This window comes from Fusarium tjaetaba (genome assembly GCF_013396195.1).
Source record: "Fusarium tjaetaba strain NRRL 66243 chromosome Unknown NRRL66243_c0000425, whole genome shotgun sequence".
Lineage (NCBI taxonomy): Eukaryota > Fungi > Ascomycota > Sordariomycetes > Hypocreales > Nectriaceae > Fusarium > Fusarium tjaetaba.
Window position 1 is genome coordinate 1 of NW_023501621.1, and position 17,218 is coordinate 17,218.

General features: G+C 49.4%; 5 protein-coding genes across 5 annotated transcripts; 1 reads left to right on the forward strand and 4 right to left on the reverse strand.

Annotated features, from left to right (window-relative positions):
• Nucleotides 1-1,327: 1,327 nt before the first annotated feature.
• FTJAE_13475 (glutamate-cysteine ligase) lies at nt 1,328-3,761 on the reverse strand (the record flags this gene model as incomplete). Its single annotated transcript, XM_037346622.1, has 6 exons — nt 1,328-2,455; nt 2,510-3,218; nt 3,269-3,432; nt 3,483-3,548; nt 3,620-3,692; nt 3,751-3,761. The coding sequence occupies 6 exons, from the start codon at nt 3,759-3,761 to the stop codon at nt 1,328-1,330; spliced, it is 2,151 nt and encodes a 716-aa protein (XP_037199490.1).
• Nucleotides 3,762-8,996: 5,235 nt separating this feature from the next.
• Nucleotides 8,997-9,630, forward strand: FTJAE_13476 (uncharacterized protein; the record flags this gene model as incomplete). The annotated part of the gene is made up of 2 exons (XM_037346623.1): nt 8,997-9,032; nt 9,205-9,630. The coding sequence occupies 2 exons, from the start codon at nt 8,997-8,999 to the stop codon at nt 9,628-9,630; spliced, it is 462 nt and encodes a 153-aa protein (XP_037199491.1).
• Nucleotides 9,631-10,134: 504 nt separating this feature from the next.
• Nucleotides 10,135-11,184, reverse strand: FTJAE_13477 (MYG1; the record flags this gene model as incomplete). The annotated part of the gene is made up of 1 exon (XM_037346624.1): nt 10,135-11,184. One exon carries the CDS (start codon nt 11,182-11,184, stop codon nt 10,135-10,137), a length of 1,050 nt encoding a protein of 349 aa, XP_037199492.1.
• Nucleotides 11,185-13,156: 1,972 nt separating this feature from the next.
• On the reverse strand, nt 13,157-14,026 carry FTJAE_13478 (guanine nucleotide-binding alpha-2 subunit; the record flags this gene model as incomplete). The annotated part of the gene is made up of 3 exons (XM_037346625.1): nt 13,157-13,501; nt 13,561-13,819; nt 13,875-14,026. 3 exons carry the CDS (start codon nt 14,024-14,026, stop codon nt 13,157-13,159), a joined length of 756 nt encoding a protein of 251 aa, XP_037199493.1.
• A 49-nt stretch (nt 14,027-14,075) lies between these two features.
• Nucleotides 14,076-14,506, reverse strand: FTJAE_13479 (guanine nucleotide-binding alpha-2 subunit; the record flags this gene model as incomplete). The annotated part of the gene is made up of 2 exons (XM_037346626.1): nt 14,076-14,326; nt 14,389-14,506. 2 exons carry the CDS (start codon nt 14,504-14,506, stop codon nt 14,076-14,078), a joined length of 369 nt encoding a protein of 122 aa, XP_037199494.1.
• Between the last annotated feature and the right edge of the window lie 2,712 nt (nt 14,507-17,218).

Sequence of the window (17,218 nt, forward strand, 5' to 3'; positions counted from 1 at the left end):
CCCCCACTAGACACAGGGCGACAGCGGAAAAAGCAAAGATATCACAAGTTACAGAACCTGGCGGCCTAGTAAGAAATTCGCCGATAATGATAACTCAACTCTACCGTTCACTCTCAGCTGTAGCGAACCCTCACCGGTGTCTCGACTCTCCAAATGCGGCGACCGGTCAAGGTGCCCATCTGATATCTCTCATGATATCTCCTCAAAAACATTAATACCGAGGCTACACGTCAAATGCCACGCCAAACTACTAACCCCAGTGTGGCTTTTTTGCTTTTTTTTCTCTCTCTCCTTTGCCCAAGGTAGAGAACATGGTTTATGGGTCTTTACGAGAATTCCAGACCGAAAGGGGGTCCCCTGAGAAGAAAAGAAGAGCAAAGCCCCCTTAAACTACCACAACTCAAAGTCAAAGACATGCGACTCTTGCAGCGGCAAAGCCAAAACAAAAGCAAACCAACAACTAGAACCGTGTCTTTCTTTCTAGAATCGGCCGAGAGACGCTATACTGCATCTTCACCTCCCCCCGGCACGGCACGGCACGGCTGAGAATTCCTCCCAGACAGCCACTGCGGTGCGAGGTGCCCAACTCAAGCCAACTCAAGCCAGGCCAAGCCAAGGTCAACGTTTTTTCCCTCTCCTCTCTCGCTCACGGAGACAGCTCGCTTACAAGGAGGCGTTTTGATGGCCTCTCTATGATCCATCTGATCTGATCCATCCGTTAGTTAGTTAGTTAGTTACTTACTTACTTACTTACTTAGCTGCTTGCTGCTACCCACCTACCTAGGTATGTATGTGCTGTAGTTAGCTCTGTCTCATGCTGTGGAAAAGCTCCGAGAGAGACAAACGAGATAATTCCCGTCCGTGATGCCCAAACTTGACATGTCGAATGTGCTATACAGACTAACACACGGAGTCATGTGATCGTCAGGGCCATTGCGGATAGTGGTATAGTTGAATGCTTGGTTTTGAACTCTATTCAACACTGAGACTTCACTGTTCTTGGTTCAGTATAATAAGATGGACTTTGCCTGGGATCATATGAGGCGAGCCTCGAGTCTTGGGAACGCAGAATAGACATCACCCAGACGACCGTAAAATCGCCCAATGTTTATATATCTTTCTAGTGTGGCACCCTCAAATGATTGCTTCAACGTCTTCAGTAACAGCCGTGCCGTGTCTCAGCATAGCCCTTCAATACAGCACAGCAACTATGTCCTGGAAACCAGCGTTGATCCAGGCCTGCTCTTTGCTTTCTAGATACATCCTATTACTACGTATGCTCAAAAAAGCAACCAAGAACGCCGACCCAATTCAATGACGCTTCCCATCATGACTCAGTCTCCTGGCCTTCAATCCACTCGCTCTTCCGCTTCAGTGACCCGTTGGTGGCATCTGCCTGTGCTCCGTTGGTCTCTCCGTTGGGTGCTGTGCTTGAACCGCCGCATCCTCCACGGAAGCCGTTCAGCAGACGCTCTAGGCCGTGGATCCCGAGACCCGCAAAGTCGCGGCCGGCCGTCTCCCGCTCGCCGATGGCAATCACGGCGCCGATAAGATCATGGTTGATCTCATCGTTGACGACGCTGTCATGCTTGTAACTGGGATGCACGTCAATGAAGTTGCGGATCCATCTGGCTGTTGTGTCAAGATTTCCTGAAGCTCGACGTGAAATCAGATCGAGATATGTAGACAGATGGCATCGAGTCGATACATCGACGTTAACGCTGTCAAGATAGCTCTCGACAATGGGGATCAAGCCGGGAAACTCTCCCGACTCTGAGCCGTTGATAATGTCATTCACTGTCATCTCCTCAAATTCGTGCTCCACTGGGCCCCCAGGTGATGCTGGTCGACTGGGATGTGCTGATCCGGGTCGACTCTCGTCACCAAAGGTAGTGTTGGCTCTCGAGGGGCGGCTAGGGAAAGGGTTGCGCCGGAAGTAGAACTTCTCCTTCAGAACAGCATCGACTGCGTGTGCACGCTCCATGTTTTCGTCGACCTTCTTGATAGGGATGTAGAAGTTGAGGTCAAATGACAGGATTGCACGTGTGACCAGGACCATAAAGACAGAGAAGGCCGCGTTCTCGAAATCCGTGATCTGAATCTCCATGGAGCGGAACTCGACTCGCCAGCCGATGCTGTTGTCAGCAGGCGGGGGCTTGAAACGCATGTGCTGCCAGTTAGTTGACTGGATGTTCTCAAAGTGGTCAGTCTTGCTGAGGTCCAACTCCTGGAGATCCTCCTCAAAGACAACAATGGGGTCTCGGATGAAAAGGTGAGCAAAGTGAGTCGCCAGTCGATCATCCATGCCCCCCTCGAGAAGCTGGCGCTTGATGTCAGAGTCATAGACCAGTTCAGGGTCGAGGTACTCGTTCCTCAATCGAGGGTCTATGGCGATATATGTCGAGTTGGAGGCGTACCGTGACTTTGGTATCCTTCGAACACCTTCTGAAAGTGGCTGTTCCATTGTGAGCAGTGCAGATCGAATTGGAGAGCATGAGAGGGCACTTACCTTTTCTCCTAACTCCTCGGGGGTTCTGCAGTCCACAGAGCGGCTGATCTGATTCCACCGCACGTCGGTGTTGGCAAGGAACCCCTTATACACAGGCGTAGCAGCAGTCAATGCCAACATGATAGGACCAAGCGGGCTCAGCTGATCATAGAGCATTCTTCCTTCAGTGATGTTCTTGGCCTGGAAAGTGATCTGGAGACAACAACTACCCATTCCGAAAGCCATGGCATCCATATGGATGAAGTCGTCAGGGGCAGCTCCGTTTCGTACGTCATCATCTTCGGGCCAGTCATGCTTGTCAAAGTCCACGGTAGGGTCCTTCCAGGGTCTTGGTGTGTTCTTGTCGTGATAGATGGGAACATTGACCTGAACCTTGCGGCCTCGTCGAGATCGTATGTTTGCGGCTAGAGTTGGGAATCTGATATGGGGATTGGCGATCTCATCCGGAACAAACTGAGAGCGGAGGCGCGGTCCTGAGGGCGGAAAGTAGGGGTCGGTGAATTGTCCGGGAACGCCGATTTGAGGGTATGTTGTGAGTGTGATGGGATATTCAGTTGAAAGCATGTGCTCTTTGGCGATCTTTCTCCGCAACTTCATATCTGGTTCCACGTCGAGGAGCTCCTTGAAGCCGATGCCCCAAGGCTTACCTGGGGTCGCTTCCAACATGAAGCGCCCAAACTCAGGGTGAAAGACGGGGATCGTTCTCTCTCTGTTTCAGGGTCAGCAGATGGCGGAAAGTCTAGGGGCTGTCTGATTTACGTTTTCTTCGCGCCAGCTGTGTCCACGTCTTGAAGATCTGGGACACAACCACCTTGCTTTTCCAGTTCCTTGTCGGTAGCCAACGCCTCAAGAATCTCTGCCTGACGAAGGGACAACAGCACTCGCTGGTTGTCCTCCGAGTAAACTACCACAAGATACTCGACCTATGTAAGATGTTAGTTGAGATAATTCAGTTTCATGTGGTTGAACCAACCTCGTCGCCCCAGAGGAGAGCGTCACGCTCCTTTCCCTTGGCCTTATTCCATATCTCCAGAAGTTGCTACAGAGATTTAGCGATCCATCGCCACTGAAACCTGACGATTAGATATGAACGATGAGAAAGAAACTCACCTTGATACCCCATTCTCTGACTTGAGGAGCGCGCTTCTTGGCATCGGGCCAATCAAGGGCTGTTCCCAAGGCTCTAAGGTCTGGTCAGCTTCTAAGACCTTGTGAGTTGTAAGATGTAAGTTGTGGCTTACAGGAGACCCATCGTGAGACAAAGTCTGGGTTTTGCTATGAAGGGTGGTTTCTGAGCGCGCGCACCTTGCTTTCAGTTGCTATAAGGTGTGGTTGATCGGTATTCGGGAAGATTTTGTTCAAGATGACGAAACCGGGTAATGAGAACTGGGTAAAGTGATGAGATATGAGCCTCGAAGCCTAGAAACAAGGCTGCTCTGACTGAACAGACTGCGTGCGCCAGTGGTATGGTATATACCGATAACGTGTTTTTTTCTGAGGAGGAGAGTATCAAGAGAACAAACTCTCTGATAAAGCGAAACCGGGGGTTGGTGGGCGCTAGGCGTAAAGGTTCTTGATTCTCCACGATATCGGAGTTGGCGTGGAGTTTGACTTTTTTAGATATAAAAACAACGACGACAATAACAAGGAAACCCGGTTCAATTGGAAATCGGTACGATAGATAGAGTCACACTCCAGTCAGTCGACAAACCAGTAAATAGACCGAGGGTCCAGATAGTTAGACTGAGCGACGACCCGAAGCGTCACCACAAAAAAAAAAGTCTCGGACGTCAAATATAGAGACAGACAGCAGAAGAAAAAGAAGAGAGAAAAAACGGCCCGTGTCGATCAGTGGTCCAGGGCAAGTTTGAGTATAGTCGGGTATAGTTGATTGGGGAGTGATAGAAGAGGAAATTTTAAACTTGTAGAGTGAGGTACCTTGGATAGGTAGGCAAGGCAGGTAAGCAGGTAGGTAGATAATGAATAAGTAGTATTCGTACCTACAAGAATGGATCTTTCTTGTTTTGTTTTTTTTTGGCTGCCGAGAATCAGGTCCAATTCCGCGGGTTCGCCCGTTGTCAAAGTCAAGAAGAAGAGAAGCGCCGAAGAGTTACCAACCAACTAGCCCACCTCAGACTATGAATGAATGGTATGGGTTTGATATGATAGAACTAGTCTAGTAGAGCATCAAAGGGGCTGATACTGATACTGATACTGATATGGTTGGTTGTAGTGGCTTGACTTGGCTTGTCTCTCTTGTGGGAGACAATTGCGGTGTTTAGGTAGGTAGAATAGGTAGGTATCATCTACGGATACCTACTCCTCCGATCTCCATTTTCTATGTATGTATTTCATCATCTCTCCCTTGTCCCTCCTCGTTAAGCTCGTCGGCTTGTGATGGTTGTTGCGTTATGTTGCGTCGCTCAGAAGCGGATATTTCTGCTTAGAAATCGAGCGCCAAACATCAAATCAGAGGAGGCCCTGATGATGCCATTCGGCCAATCTCCCGATCCGGTCAGGTTCTGGAAAACTTATCGCGCTAGCTCCAAGAGGAGATATTTACCACGGCACGGGCTGTCAGTCCGGCATTTTGTGTATGTATAACTCATATAGGGTAACCTGGCCTGGTCATGAAGTCGAGTGTAAAGTATTATATTATTCTAGGTCTGTTTAGGTAGCACGATATGTTATCAATCGTCCTAGTTAATTTCACCATATAATAAGCATATATTGCTGTGCATGCGTTAGAAAGAGTAGCCCACTCATACAAGTCAGCCTTATCGAGTCTTCAGACTGACCATGCAATTCCCATACAATGCCTGGAGCCGGAGTCCGTGTAACCGTACAACCGTGCAGCCGATAACCGCTTGCTTACAATAGCATTGTTTAATTACTAAAACAACGATTCATCGATGCAGCAGATCGTACGTCAACCCACTGACTAGGTGCTGAGAGACCAGCCGTATCTTGATCCTTGTACTGCCTTACCTTAGTACTTGAGGCACCTAGGTACTAATGCTGAGGGCCAATGTTACTCTGTGTAGTTCAACGAGTTATTCAATCATTACAGGGTTGCAACTCTTCATGGCCGAGAACAGTAAAAAAGGCGTTTGCTTCTCAAGCAACCTCGAAACTTCCAACATCGTTCCAGAACAAACAAGCAATATGCATCTGAAACAGTCATCTCACCCAGAGAGAGTTGCTGCCACAGTCTCGTGCACCTGATTGGACTCTCCAGCTTCGGTATCGTCCATTGTTTCAAGAACAAACACATCCGACTTATCCCCGTCGGTTTCCATGGGCTTACCGGGATTGACTAAATATAAACCAAAAACCCTCGATATTCAAAAGCCCGAGGCCCTTGTCACACTCACTGACCAATCCGAGATCAACACTCCAATGACATATGTACTGTAGACTACCGGGCTCAGACAGAACAGAGCACGTACTGGTAGGAAATCACTGTCCAATACCAGCGACGGCCTTTGGCAGATGCTTCGTCACAGCTGAACCCCAGCCTGGTCTAGAGCACTGTAGCATGTCGCTCTCTCCTCTTTCCAACGTCCCTAGTACATACATACTGCAGCCAACTCAGAACGAGCCTGTCCGTTTTTGAGTCATGCGACCCTAGTTGTAACCAACAAGGTGCAACTGGCACGCCGAAGGAATGGATGCTGCATCATGATGATGATGATGATGAGTGACTGCGGGTGCTCATTAACTACCAAGGCTGGCATAACACGACACAACACTGTTCTTGGATGCACAGCAGAATGATTAATGTAGTGATGTTGTGAATCGAACATCTCTCTACCTAGTTAGAAGGTTGATCAACATGTCTCGGACCTCTCCAACTCCCAACCAACCTTGGCGACTTATTCGGCGGATCCAGACATAAGAATATGCATACAGTAATAATGGGTATGACGGATTCCGGTATCCAGTGTCTAAAATGCCCATGTTACGGAGTAGAAACCGTAATACTCGTCCCAACAAGACAGAGGTTTAGCAGCCATTGAGTCCCGACGCACACTAATAAGGCGCAAAACGTGTGCTATCATAACCTTTAATGTTGAGCCAAGACGACTAATGACTGATCAGGCCAAACATCAGCAATTCGATCAGTGCTGGATTGATCAACTGCCGACAGGAAGCATCAGTTCTGTGTCTACTTTGACGCTACGCTAAATCTTCACCAACAAACCAGCCAGCCAGCCACTGCTGCTGCTGCTGCTGCCCTCCTCAAAATGGAGAGATTCTCGTGATGAGCACACCTTCAACTGTACAGTATCTCTGCATCATTTAGTACCCGAGGGCCGGCTTGTGGGGTGCGTCAAGCTTCCGCTTTGCGCCAACATAACGAACTCTATCCCAAGAACGATGATCAGCAGCCGGCGCCTTCCCAAGCTTCGAAAGCTAGAACTAAGAAGCGCCATGTGTATCGCCAATTACTTGCTCAGGTGATCATCGCCATTGTGGTTCCGACAATAGTCCTTTGGTCGAAGAATACCTAACAAGCGTGGGTTCGTGGACACAGAATAGCACGCCAGAAGGAGCTGAAATTTGGAGAAGCCGCCGACAGCAATGACATGGTCAGGAAAGTCGTATCGATCCTGACAAGAGAAGGGACGGGCACACAGTGCAGTACAACCCGGAGATGGAATGCCGGTAATGGTGTTTGTGGTGCCGCAGTATGTTGGTTTCCGTTCCTAGCTCACTGGATACTGGATGGGCTGATGACGCTAGAAAGAATGCCATGTGAGCGATGGAGCCCAGCGCTACCGTATTAGTTCAAACTTCAATGTAGGCAAAGAAAGTAAGTAGGTAGGTAAGCCGCATAATCATGTCCTTATCGAGGCGAATGAACTCTGCTACTAGAATCTCTTGGCTCTCGTCCACTGACACCCAGTCAAAGTATTGCTTATAGATAAGCACGAGACAAGAACAGAGCGCAATGAAACGCAAGACAGCCATCGACCTGGCAAACGACGGTGTCTCCTCACGCTTGTTGGTGTGTCAAGGCGACTCTTAGCAACAACGCGTCACTCGCTTCGCTTCAATGTTGTCTTGACCCGCCCGTACAACCATAACCCATTTCCGTATCGCAACAAGCTACATTCTCAAGTACTGCATGCCTGACAGCACCGCTGTCTGGGGCCCAGCAGCCCAATTGTGGTTCCCAAATCTGAACCCATAGACCGTGGCTTATGATTACCCACTGGGTATCAATGGATGTTAACTTCAATGCAAGCTACCAGGGGACGAGCAAGTCGCCCTGACGATCTTGGTGACGCCGGGGTATATATGTACTGTCAGATGTCGACGGCACTCTCGATAACTAGCGACGATGTCCTTCGTCCAATTCACTGTCGACCCATAAAACAGGTATATATGTTAATGGCTCGTTGCGATTCCTGCTGGATAAGCAATGCCCAACCAGGAAGCAAAGAAGCACGGGTCAATGTCATGCCTAGGGCGAGGACACAGATACAATTCATGCAGTGCGGATCATTGCATTGCTGTAGTTACCCGATGACACTGTGTTGCCTGGTACAGCTCCCTCGGGAGTAAGAAATATCAGACCTTGAGATAGGGTGTCAAAATAAACTTAGCAAATGATATCCTAAACTTATGGTATGTTACCCAAGCCTTTTTGTCATCTAGGATCAAGGTCCTGCCTGGGATTTCTTTCCTCCCCTAGAGCCTGATAGAAGTTGAGTATTATTAATATCGCCACCCATGCACAGTACGTTCATCATATGCTGATTATACCTTACAAGTACGTATTGACCGTTGGAGAGTGAAGTTTGTTGTTGAATCGACACGTGAAGGGACAGAAAGGGGACGGGAAAGAACGCACATGCTGTCACTCTTGGAGTAAAGATAAGCATCCATTAGATACAAATCATCGATAATAAGGAAGAGACAGACGCAAGTAAGTTTTGTGAAAACAAGTACACACACATTGAATCAATAACCGAGTTGGCTGTCCACGTTTCACTCCATGCGCTTATGACGTGTATACAGCAAAGCCGCCGCCCCTCTATCTTCATACACCTCACCAAGAGCACAGCCTAGGTAGCCAACAAGCGGGCATCCTTGTAACTCGTACGGAAACTCGTTACCCCACTAAGCCTCCTGGCCTCTCAGGCTCGCTCACAGGGCAGCTACATCATACCCAACCTAACTGCTCGAGCCCCCCAATCAGGCACAATCATCCATCAATCCAGATCCCTAAAATCCCCTGCTGCCACCGCTACTGCCACTGCTACTACTATCACTGTTACCACCTAAGTTAGGACCCTGCCCGTGGCTCCTCCAATAAATCCCCCCCGCCATTCTCGCTCGATCTTGGTCCTTTTCAAAACGAACTCTTTGCTTGTCTAAATACCAAGAGAGCAGCACTGTACACATCTTTCCTTCGACCCGATCCTCACACCTTCTCTTGTGATCTCAACATTAGCGTATCAGCAGTACCTCTTTCGCCATGAACCCTCATCAGAAGAACAAGGTCGACGTCAAGGTAAGTTGCCCTTGGAGACCAACCAACCTCAGACGATTCGAGCTCCCCTCTGTGCATGACTCGATGACCATGGCCATGGTACCCATCAATGTCAATCCCTCCTCACAACATCTACACCAACGCGATCCTCAATCGTACCGACTACTTTGCTGACGCCAACCCCTCGTTATAGTCACTCACTCCTGAGGAGCAGCGACTTTTCCGCCTCTACGGCAAGCTGCCCTCTCGATCCGACCACTTCGCCAAGCATCTCAAGGACCGCAAATACTTCGACTCGGGCGACTATGCCATGTCCAAGGCCGGCAAGGGCGACGGCGTTGATGCCGGTGCCGTCGGCTCTCAGCATCCCGTCCCCGAGAACATTCCCCACCTCTCTTCCCCGGTGAACGGCTCCGGAGCCAGCGTACCCAAGCACGCCCACCACGGCTCCGTGCCCGGCATCCAGGCTGGCAGCCCTATTAAGGAGAGCAGCTTCCTCAAGAGCGAGACCAGCGCTGACGAGACCGAGGGTAACGATGCCGACAAGTCCAAAAACGCAGACGCTGCTATACCTGAGCCTGTTGCCGCTGGCGGCGAGGGCATCCCAATCCGACGATAGGGCGTCGAGTGAAAATGATACAAAGAAAAGTGCAACGGAGCAGGAACAAAGAGGGAGTTTCTTTTTCTTACACTTCTTCACTGTTGTCTCGCAAAACATGGAACGTGTGTTTCTTTAGTACTAAGCCTTGTGCGTGGGCTTGTGGTGGATTGCGAAATCGGTTTTGACGACTTACGAGGATCGCACAGTTGGCGTTTGGGAATTGACAGACAATCTGGCTCGCACACACGGGGGACATATCTCGATCTGGAATCATCGGATAATGTTGTTTGACAGCGGCAGGGTGAGAGAAACACCACACTCTCCGCAAATGGTTATCATGTTCATTTGGTCGTTTAGCTACCTGCTTCGTTTCAGAAGCATGCTTTCTATTTCCATTCCCTTTTTCTTCTTCTCTCCCTTTTGTCTTAGTGTGTAGTATTACCCGGAACTTTTTTGCATTTTCCCATGATATCGTAGAAACGTTTATACAACCTAAATGGTTTCCAGGTAGTGATACTCTCTTTAAGCATCCAGAGCCTTGAGCGCCATTTGCTTGGCGCCCTCGAAAGTCTTGTTACCACCGATGAAGCCAGCTGCATGGACAAAGACGCAGCCAGGAATGCCACTTATGCCATCTAGCTCAGCGTCGCGGAATCCTCTCCATGCCTCGGGCAAGGGCTTTCGGCTGACGAAGGAGTCCTTGCTCTCAGGAACGCACTGGATGCGCCACTTGGCGCCAGGCTCAGGCTTCTCAGCGTACAGAACGTAGAGCACCGAAGGAGTACCGTCCTCGAGAGCATAAAGATGATCCTTCCAGGGCACAGACTGACCCTCGAGGACAAGCAGACGGCCCTGCTCGTCGTATTGCGTGCGCTTGGTGAAGGCTTCCTGGACAATGGTGCGGGCAGGGAGCCAAGAACCGGCGTAGCCGTCAAGATCTCTGTCGAACTCCTCGCCAATGCGGTTGCTGGCCTCGTTGAATTTGGCATCCTCAGCTGCCTGAGCCTCAGCGGGATCAGATGGTGTAGGGTCGTTCCACTTGGGGTTCAGACGTCCGACCATGGCACCAAGGCCAAAGGCGCCCTCGCTAAAGCGTTTCTCGAGACCTGCAGCGGCGACAGCAGCAGGGTCGAAAACAGAAATGCCATTGTCGTGGGCGTCGAGGGCTTCAACGAAGTTCTCGTACAGTTTCTTGTAGATCAATTCAACGTCGGCAGAGTCCTCGGGTTGTCCAAGGCGCTCAGCAACGATGGCGCGGCCAAAGTGCAGGAAGACAAGACCGGCGCTGGAGAGCTTTGTACGGCGGCCGGGAAAGGTGGTTGTGAAGCCGCGCTGATGATGATCGAAACGGCGCTTCTCAGCGTCGTACTCGCCGCCAACGTCGACAACAGTGTGGCAGGTAGCCAGGACGGCGAGGTCGCGGGTACGGACAAGAGAGGCATCGCGGTAGGCGGGAAGACGGCGGAGCATGTGGACGGCGAGGGCCTCGTCAGCGTGGAAGTGGCCATTGTGGGTGCCAATGAGAGGACCGTTGCCCGTGGTCTTGACGCGCTTGGATGCTGATTCGGCCATGGTGTTGAAGAGGCGACGGAGCATGTACGTCTTTGGTGGTTTGTCGCAGTTGTTATGTAGGTACCTAGGTAGGTAGGTATGAAATTGAGGACGAGGCAGAAAAAGTTGTTGGAGTTGTTAAGGTGCGGGGGACAAAAATAAGTGGCACAAATGATGAAACAAAACCGCAACGATTTGCAGTGGCGTTAACGTTATAATTGACTTTTCCCCCAAAATCTAGACAGTTTAATATCACCAAGACCCTCTATAGATAGTGTTATTCAATACCTAACTTGACTGATACTTCTGTCAAGGTACTGTATCATAAGTACCTATCCTATATTTCGTGCGCTTTTCATGACCCCGCGTCAGTAAGGTATACAGGATCTCTACTCCATATACCTATCTCACAAGCGAACCCAAGTGCATCAGTAGGTAGCCTAGGTCAGGTTTCTTGAATACTAAGGTAACTTTGGCCTTTGGTGTACCTAAGACTTTCTCAACTTGGTAGATAAATAAAATTTAGTAGGTGAAGTACCTGCTATATCTATTCGTTCTGACTGCAGCTTCATGTCTAGTACAGGGCAGTTCTGAACCAACCACAGCCAATGAATTACAGAGGTAGTTCTGACCCGCCCATGGAGCTACTACGAGATCTCGAAATAGAGTATTATATGCTGTAAATGCAGTCTGGAAAGTAATATTTCAAGAGATATACTACGAGTTACCCGTCCAACTGCCCAGCGTAAAACACCAAACAAGTCCGCCAGAACTAGTAGTTCCTTATATAGAACAGCCACAGTAATCGTCCTATCCTCAATACTAAGCGGTCCCGTCATGTCCTAACTCGTTGTCTGCCCATACTCATCTTGATATTGACACCCTGGACCCCAAGAATATAATATCACAGCCCGCTCAGTGTCAGTCTCGATTTATACTTTTACACCCTTGTCATCTATGTATGATCCATACACCATCATCATGCTTTAATCTCAAACATATCCAACCTACCAGAGACAAGAGAAAATACAGGGCCCTAAAGCGTGGTCGGATTTCCACCTTTGTTAGCGAGCACCTCACAACACATGGTCCAAGCAGCCATGTGGCCGCGGATATTTCAAGATTCGGTCCCAGGCCAAAAGTCACAGCGCATGGATGTCTCTTCAGCAGGATACAGGGCGGTGTGAATGCGCCAACAACAGGTGACCTTGATACGAACCATCTGAACCTGAGTATCAAGTTACGTTATGCTTTGATATGTTATGTTCCTCTAATCTATACGTACATAATCAATCAACCGATCAATCCCCTCGTTGTTTATATCATACGCCTCATTAACAGCACTAAAAGAAACGAGGGATGGCAAGCCCGCCGCTCTGCTACTTTTAGAACAATCGATTTTGAAGAACAAAAGAACAGACAACCCGAAATGAATCCACTGGTACGCCTTAGGTATCATGCAATGCAATGCACAAAAAACACAATTCGGCCAAAACGCTCGTTCCGCTATCGTTCCACTGCTGCCCTGATGCACCTGGTGGCTTTGCTTTGGTGGGTCATGACTCGTCTCTGACAGCTTTGACTTATGCACTGCGGCCCGGACAAGTCTTCAGACCGTATTGCCAGTATTGCCATGGGAGGCAATCAAGTGTTGGGTTGCATCCGTGTGAGAGGGGTCCACGCGGCTCCGACAACTGTGTCAATTGGCATAGAGGTCCGGGCATATTAAGCGCATGTAAAAATATCGCTGCTTCGACTGGCCCGAGTCGGTAATGAGGTTTAAAAAAAAGTACAATCCAGAAGAAAGGAAGCAATATAGTCCTGATCGACAGCATTGATACATCTTAACCAGATGATGGCATGAAAAAGACATGATGAGGCTGAGACTGAGTTATCGCCCGGAGAATATCTGACCCCCATCTTATAGTCGTGTATATCTTGATAAATGTCGGATGTCTCCGTATAACAAGTTCCGATTCCAGATTACGCTGAATTAGAGAATGAGCTGCTTGAGGTTGCGTTGGATGATCATGTCCTGGACTGAGGCCATTGTGATTTTGAGCAGGTTCGTATCGGTAGCATTGGTGAAATGGCCATAAATCTCCTTCTCGGTGTTTCGGTTCAGAGCCTTGAATTTGTCTAGGAAGTACTTGCTCGCCGCCTTGTAGTCGTCCTTGGGTCCGTGGTAATCGGTGAACCCGTGGTTCGTGATAGGGCTCTTGGGGAGCTTCTCCTTGAACAGATCCATCTTATTCAGGAACAGGATCAGCGCTGATCTGGCAAACCAATGCGAGTTGGCAATCGACTCCCAAAGCATGAGCGCCTCGTTCATTTGGTTCTGTGTCACTGTTAGCAGGGTATTCGAAGCTTCCTGTCTGGTTTCATTTTTTTACTGACCCCATCCTTGTCCTCAACCAAGCACTGGTCATAACCACTAATTGCGACCAAGAACAATAGGCAGTTGACATTCTCAAAGCAGTGAATCCACTTCTTTCGTTCTGAACGCTGGCCACCGACATCAAACATTCGGTAGGTTAGTTGGCCGAGGTCGAAGATGGTCTCTGTGATACCAGTAGTTCGCAATCGCGATCGGAGAAGATCCTGGTCATCGGGGACATAGTCCTCTCCCCAAAGTCTATCGATGTCTTCAATGAAGCTTTAGAACATGTTAGCGCCAAGAACTTCATGCCATGCCATCATACAGCACGTACTAAGTCAGGTTGTCGTGTAACGCATATTCGTTGCCCATCCCAATAGCCGCTCGAACACCATTGTCTACCCACAGGGCTTTGATGGGCTCAAGATAGTCAGCCGGCATAGGGTCGTGAGGGCTAATTTCGTGATCGACAAGGATGTGGGCCATGTGTTTCTGTAGCATCTGTTAGTAATTGGGCATGTCTCACTCTACCGCCTCACTCAAAATTCTCGTCGGAACCGTAGCTTAGGCAGTCATAGCTGGGAGGAAGAACTTGACTTGCCTCGTTGTCGGGGTTGTCGAATTGAAGATCGTGCTCATTCATTGCCTCGGCAATAACTTTGAAAGACTGAACAATGTTGCTAAAGATGACGGGCTTCCATTCCAGCTTCTCATTTTTGCTGAAGCCTTGAGAGTAGATAAGCTTCATCTGTTTGAGTACAGTTGACTTTCCAGATTCTCCAGCACCTGTTGGACGCGCATGGCGTGTCAGTCTTATCTGTGCGAAAGCGCGGCCAGATCATTCCTACCTAGCAAGAGGAGCTTGACCTCCTTGGACAGCCTCTTCTCATCCTGGCGAAGCTGCTTGTCGATATCACGAGATCGCGCGAGACCGCGATCGCCCTTGTCCCGACTTCCAAAGCACATTATGGGGGTTTGAGGTGGAATTGTGGCGTAGGGTGAGGTTGATTGGGAGTAGATATGCAAGGCAAGTCGAAAATGGATGCCGTCTCTCGATGGAGGCGGAAACTCGGTTCGGTTATCGCAAGCGAGTAGAGTGAGACAGATCAAACAGAAGCCGAAGTATTAGATTTGAGGATCGTTCAAAGGTCAATGCTGTTACAAGAGCATGAGACGAGCCGGCAGACAAAGTCGCGAAAACGTCCGGAAACTCGGGGTTGGGTTTGAGCTAGGTATGTATTCGATAGAAGAATCGGTCTGGGTGGTGCGAGTGAAGAAGTCTCGACGGAATCAGCGTAAGTGGTAAAACCAAGTGGCTCGATAGTAGAGCAATCCGTTTCTTGTTGCCTCGGGAGAAGTGCCTCGATTTAAGTTGCGTATGTTGGATGAGGAGGGGGATTAGAGTCGATTCAGCTGGATGGGCGAAAGGACTGTCTGTATAGATAGAGCGGATCAACCAAGCCAGGCCAGAGAGTATTTCTGAGACAGGGAAGAAGAAGAGTAGAAGAAGAGACGGGTCATTTAGTTATTAATTAACAACAACATCCATGACAGGCGCGACATGGGCGGGCATGGGCATGGGCATGGGCAAAGAAAAAAAAAGAGGCTAACTTAATGGAACCTGAGGTCACTGTATGATTTATGACGGGATGAGCCTTTGGGGACCAGGCCAAGGGCATGGCACCTCACCTCAGTCACTGAATGGAACGGCACAGCAGGAACCTGGCGGGGGGGTTCCCGCCTGTTAGTTCCCCGTCGCAAAGTGCAGGGTCTCGATACCCAACTTTTTGCTCTGTGCTAGCGAGCTGTACGGACTACGGAGTACAGCACTTGGACTTACAGCCAGGTCAGCTCCATATTTTAGTGGCCGGGAGCCTAGCCCGGGCAGCACCTGGACTGAAAGTCTGAAATCGGGCGCCTGGGCTGGCGTGAGAGTGGATTGCTGGGCGGCGGAGGGAGCTGCTACACCAATTGAATATGTGCTTTTAAACGATGCCGTTCCCGGCGATACCAAGGTACCTTATGGATAGCTTCTTGGGTTCTCTATTCAAGAGAGATCAGCCAAAACAATCGCAGGAATATTATACATAACTACATACCGAAATGGTACGTCGCAGGTAGCAGGTCCTGGCCTTGTCGTTCCCAGGTTTATCCCCGTTCCCGGCACCCGACTAGGTCGCCCAAAAGCCCCTTGAAACACCACATCGTTTTTGGTTGTTGAGATGTTGAAAAGCTGATGGATTGTGAAATGTTGATGCGATCCTCTTTTCTTTTTCTTTCCTTTGCCTCAATCTCCAGCTGCAATACGACTCTGGGAGACATCCCGCAGGCTAGAAGCCTCCACTTGACCACAGTAGACTACATACCCAAGTACTTGCTAAGGTGCTGTACTCCGTAGTCTACCTTATGTACCTGTGCACCTCGAACCAGAAGCAACCTACATTCTCAATAGACCCCATCCACCACGAGGTGTGTGGGTGGGTGCCATGCCATGCAGTACCATGCAGTGGCCACATGCCGGTGCTGCCGCTCCAAGGTCAAAGCTGAACATGAAGCAAGCTCACGATTATGATAAAGAATTGCTTCATGTTCTGGTCTGTGTCTTGCTGTGGATTTATATGCCTACAAAAGCCCGTGCTTAAACTTGCCATGTGGTTCTTGTTTAAAGTCAGCCTGTTCTAGACACTCTTGATACATAGCTCGGCGACTGATGGCCGCCACTGGCACTGACTCAAGCCCTAAAAACGCCCATCAGCCATGATCGACATGACTCTCTCTCAATGAATCGGCCGTTCCCTTGACCTGCCCTGCCCTGTCTTGCCTGTACATAATAACTTGCTTCCAAAGACGACAAAGGACGACAAAGCTAGTCAAGTTACCGACGATGAATGATTCAACCCCTTTCTTGACCCCTGGCTTACCTGACTCTCATCCAAGTCTCTCATGGGGGAGGGGAAAAAAACTTCAGAGCCGTACCAAGAACAAATACCGTCCCTCCCGCCTGAAAATTTCCGGTTTGTTCTTTGAAACATCGGCACTAGCTTGTCTTGGATAGTTTCTCTGGTGGTTGCGGTAATGGTGGACCCATGGATGTCTCCTGTAAGTCAGTCAGTAGTTGTTCAACAAGACTGTCGCCATGTCCACTGCTAGGCTCGATCCGTCTCCAGTGCTGAAGAATTTTGACCCTTATAGGCGCTACTGCATCAGGGAGAAACACCCGGAGACACTAATTATCACCATCTGCTAATTGTGGTTTGAGCTTGAGCTCGGTTATGAGCTTCGATCGAGAAGAGAGACAACTTGGGCTCTGATGGAGCCTACGCTCTCAGCTCACCACGATACCCTCATCTCATTGGCTTCCATGGCAAAGAATAACATATACAACCCTGACCCTTGCTCGGCTTGCAGGAGTTCGAGTTCCTGTTGCGAGAAGCTAGGTTCTGTTCCTTTCGCTAGCTGCGCCTCCACTCATCTCCGTCGACGGTTGCAGGGACTACTATTCGCTTTTCCCGTTCCCCATCAAATAATAGGGGAATTATTCTTCTACTACTGCCCATGCGCCATGCGACACCAAAACATATGATATAATGAACATATATCACTTTACTACCTAGCAGCGGTTCGTCTTGTAGGGCTAGTAAAACCGATAGCTAGTTGATCTATCTCAGCCTCCGTATT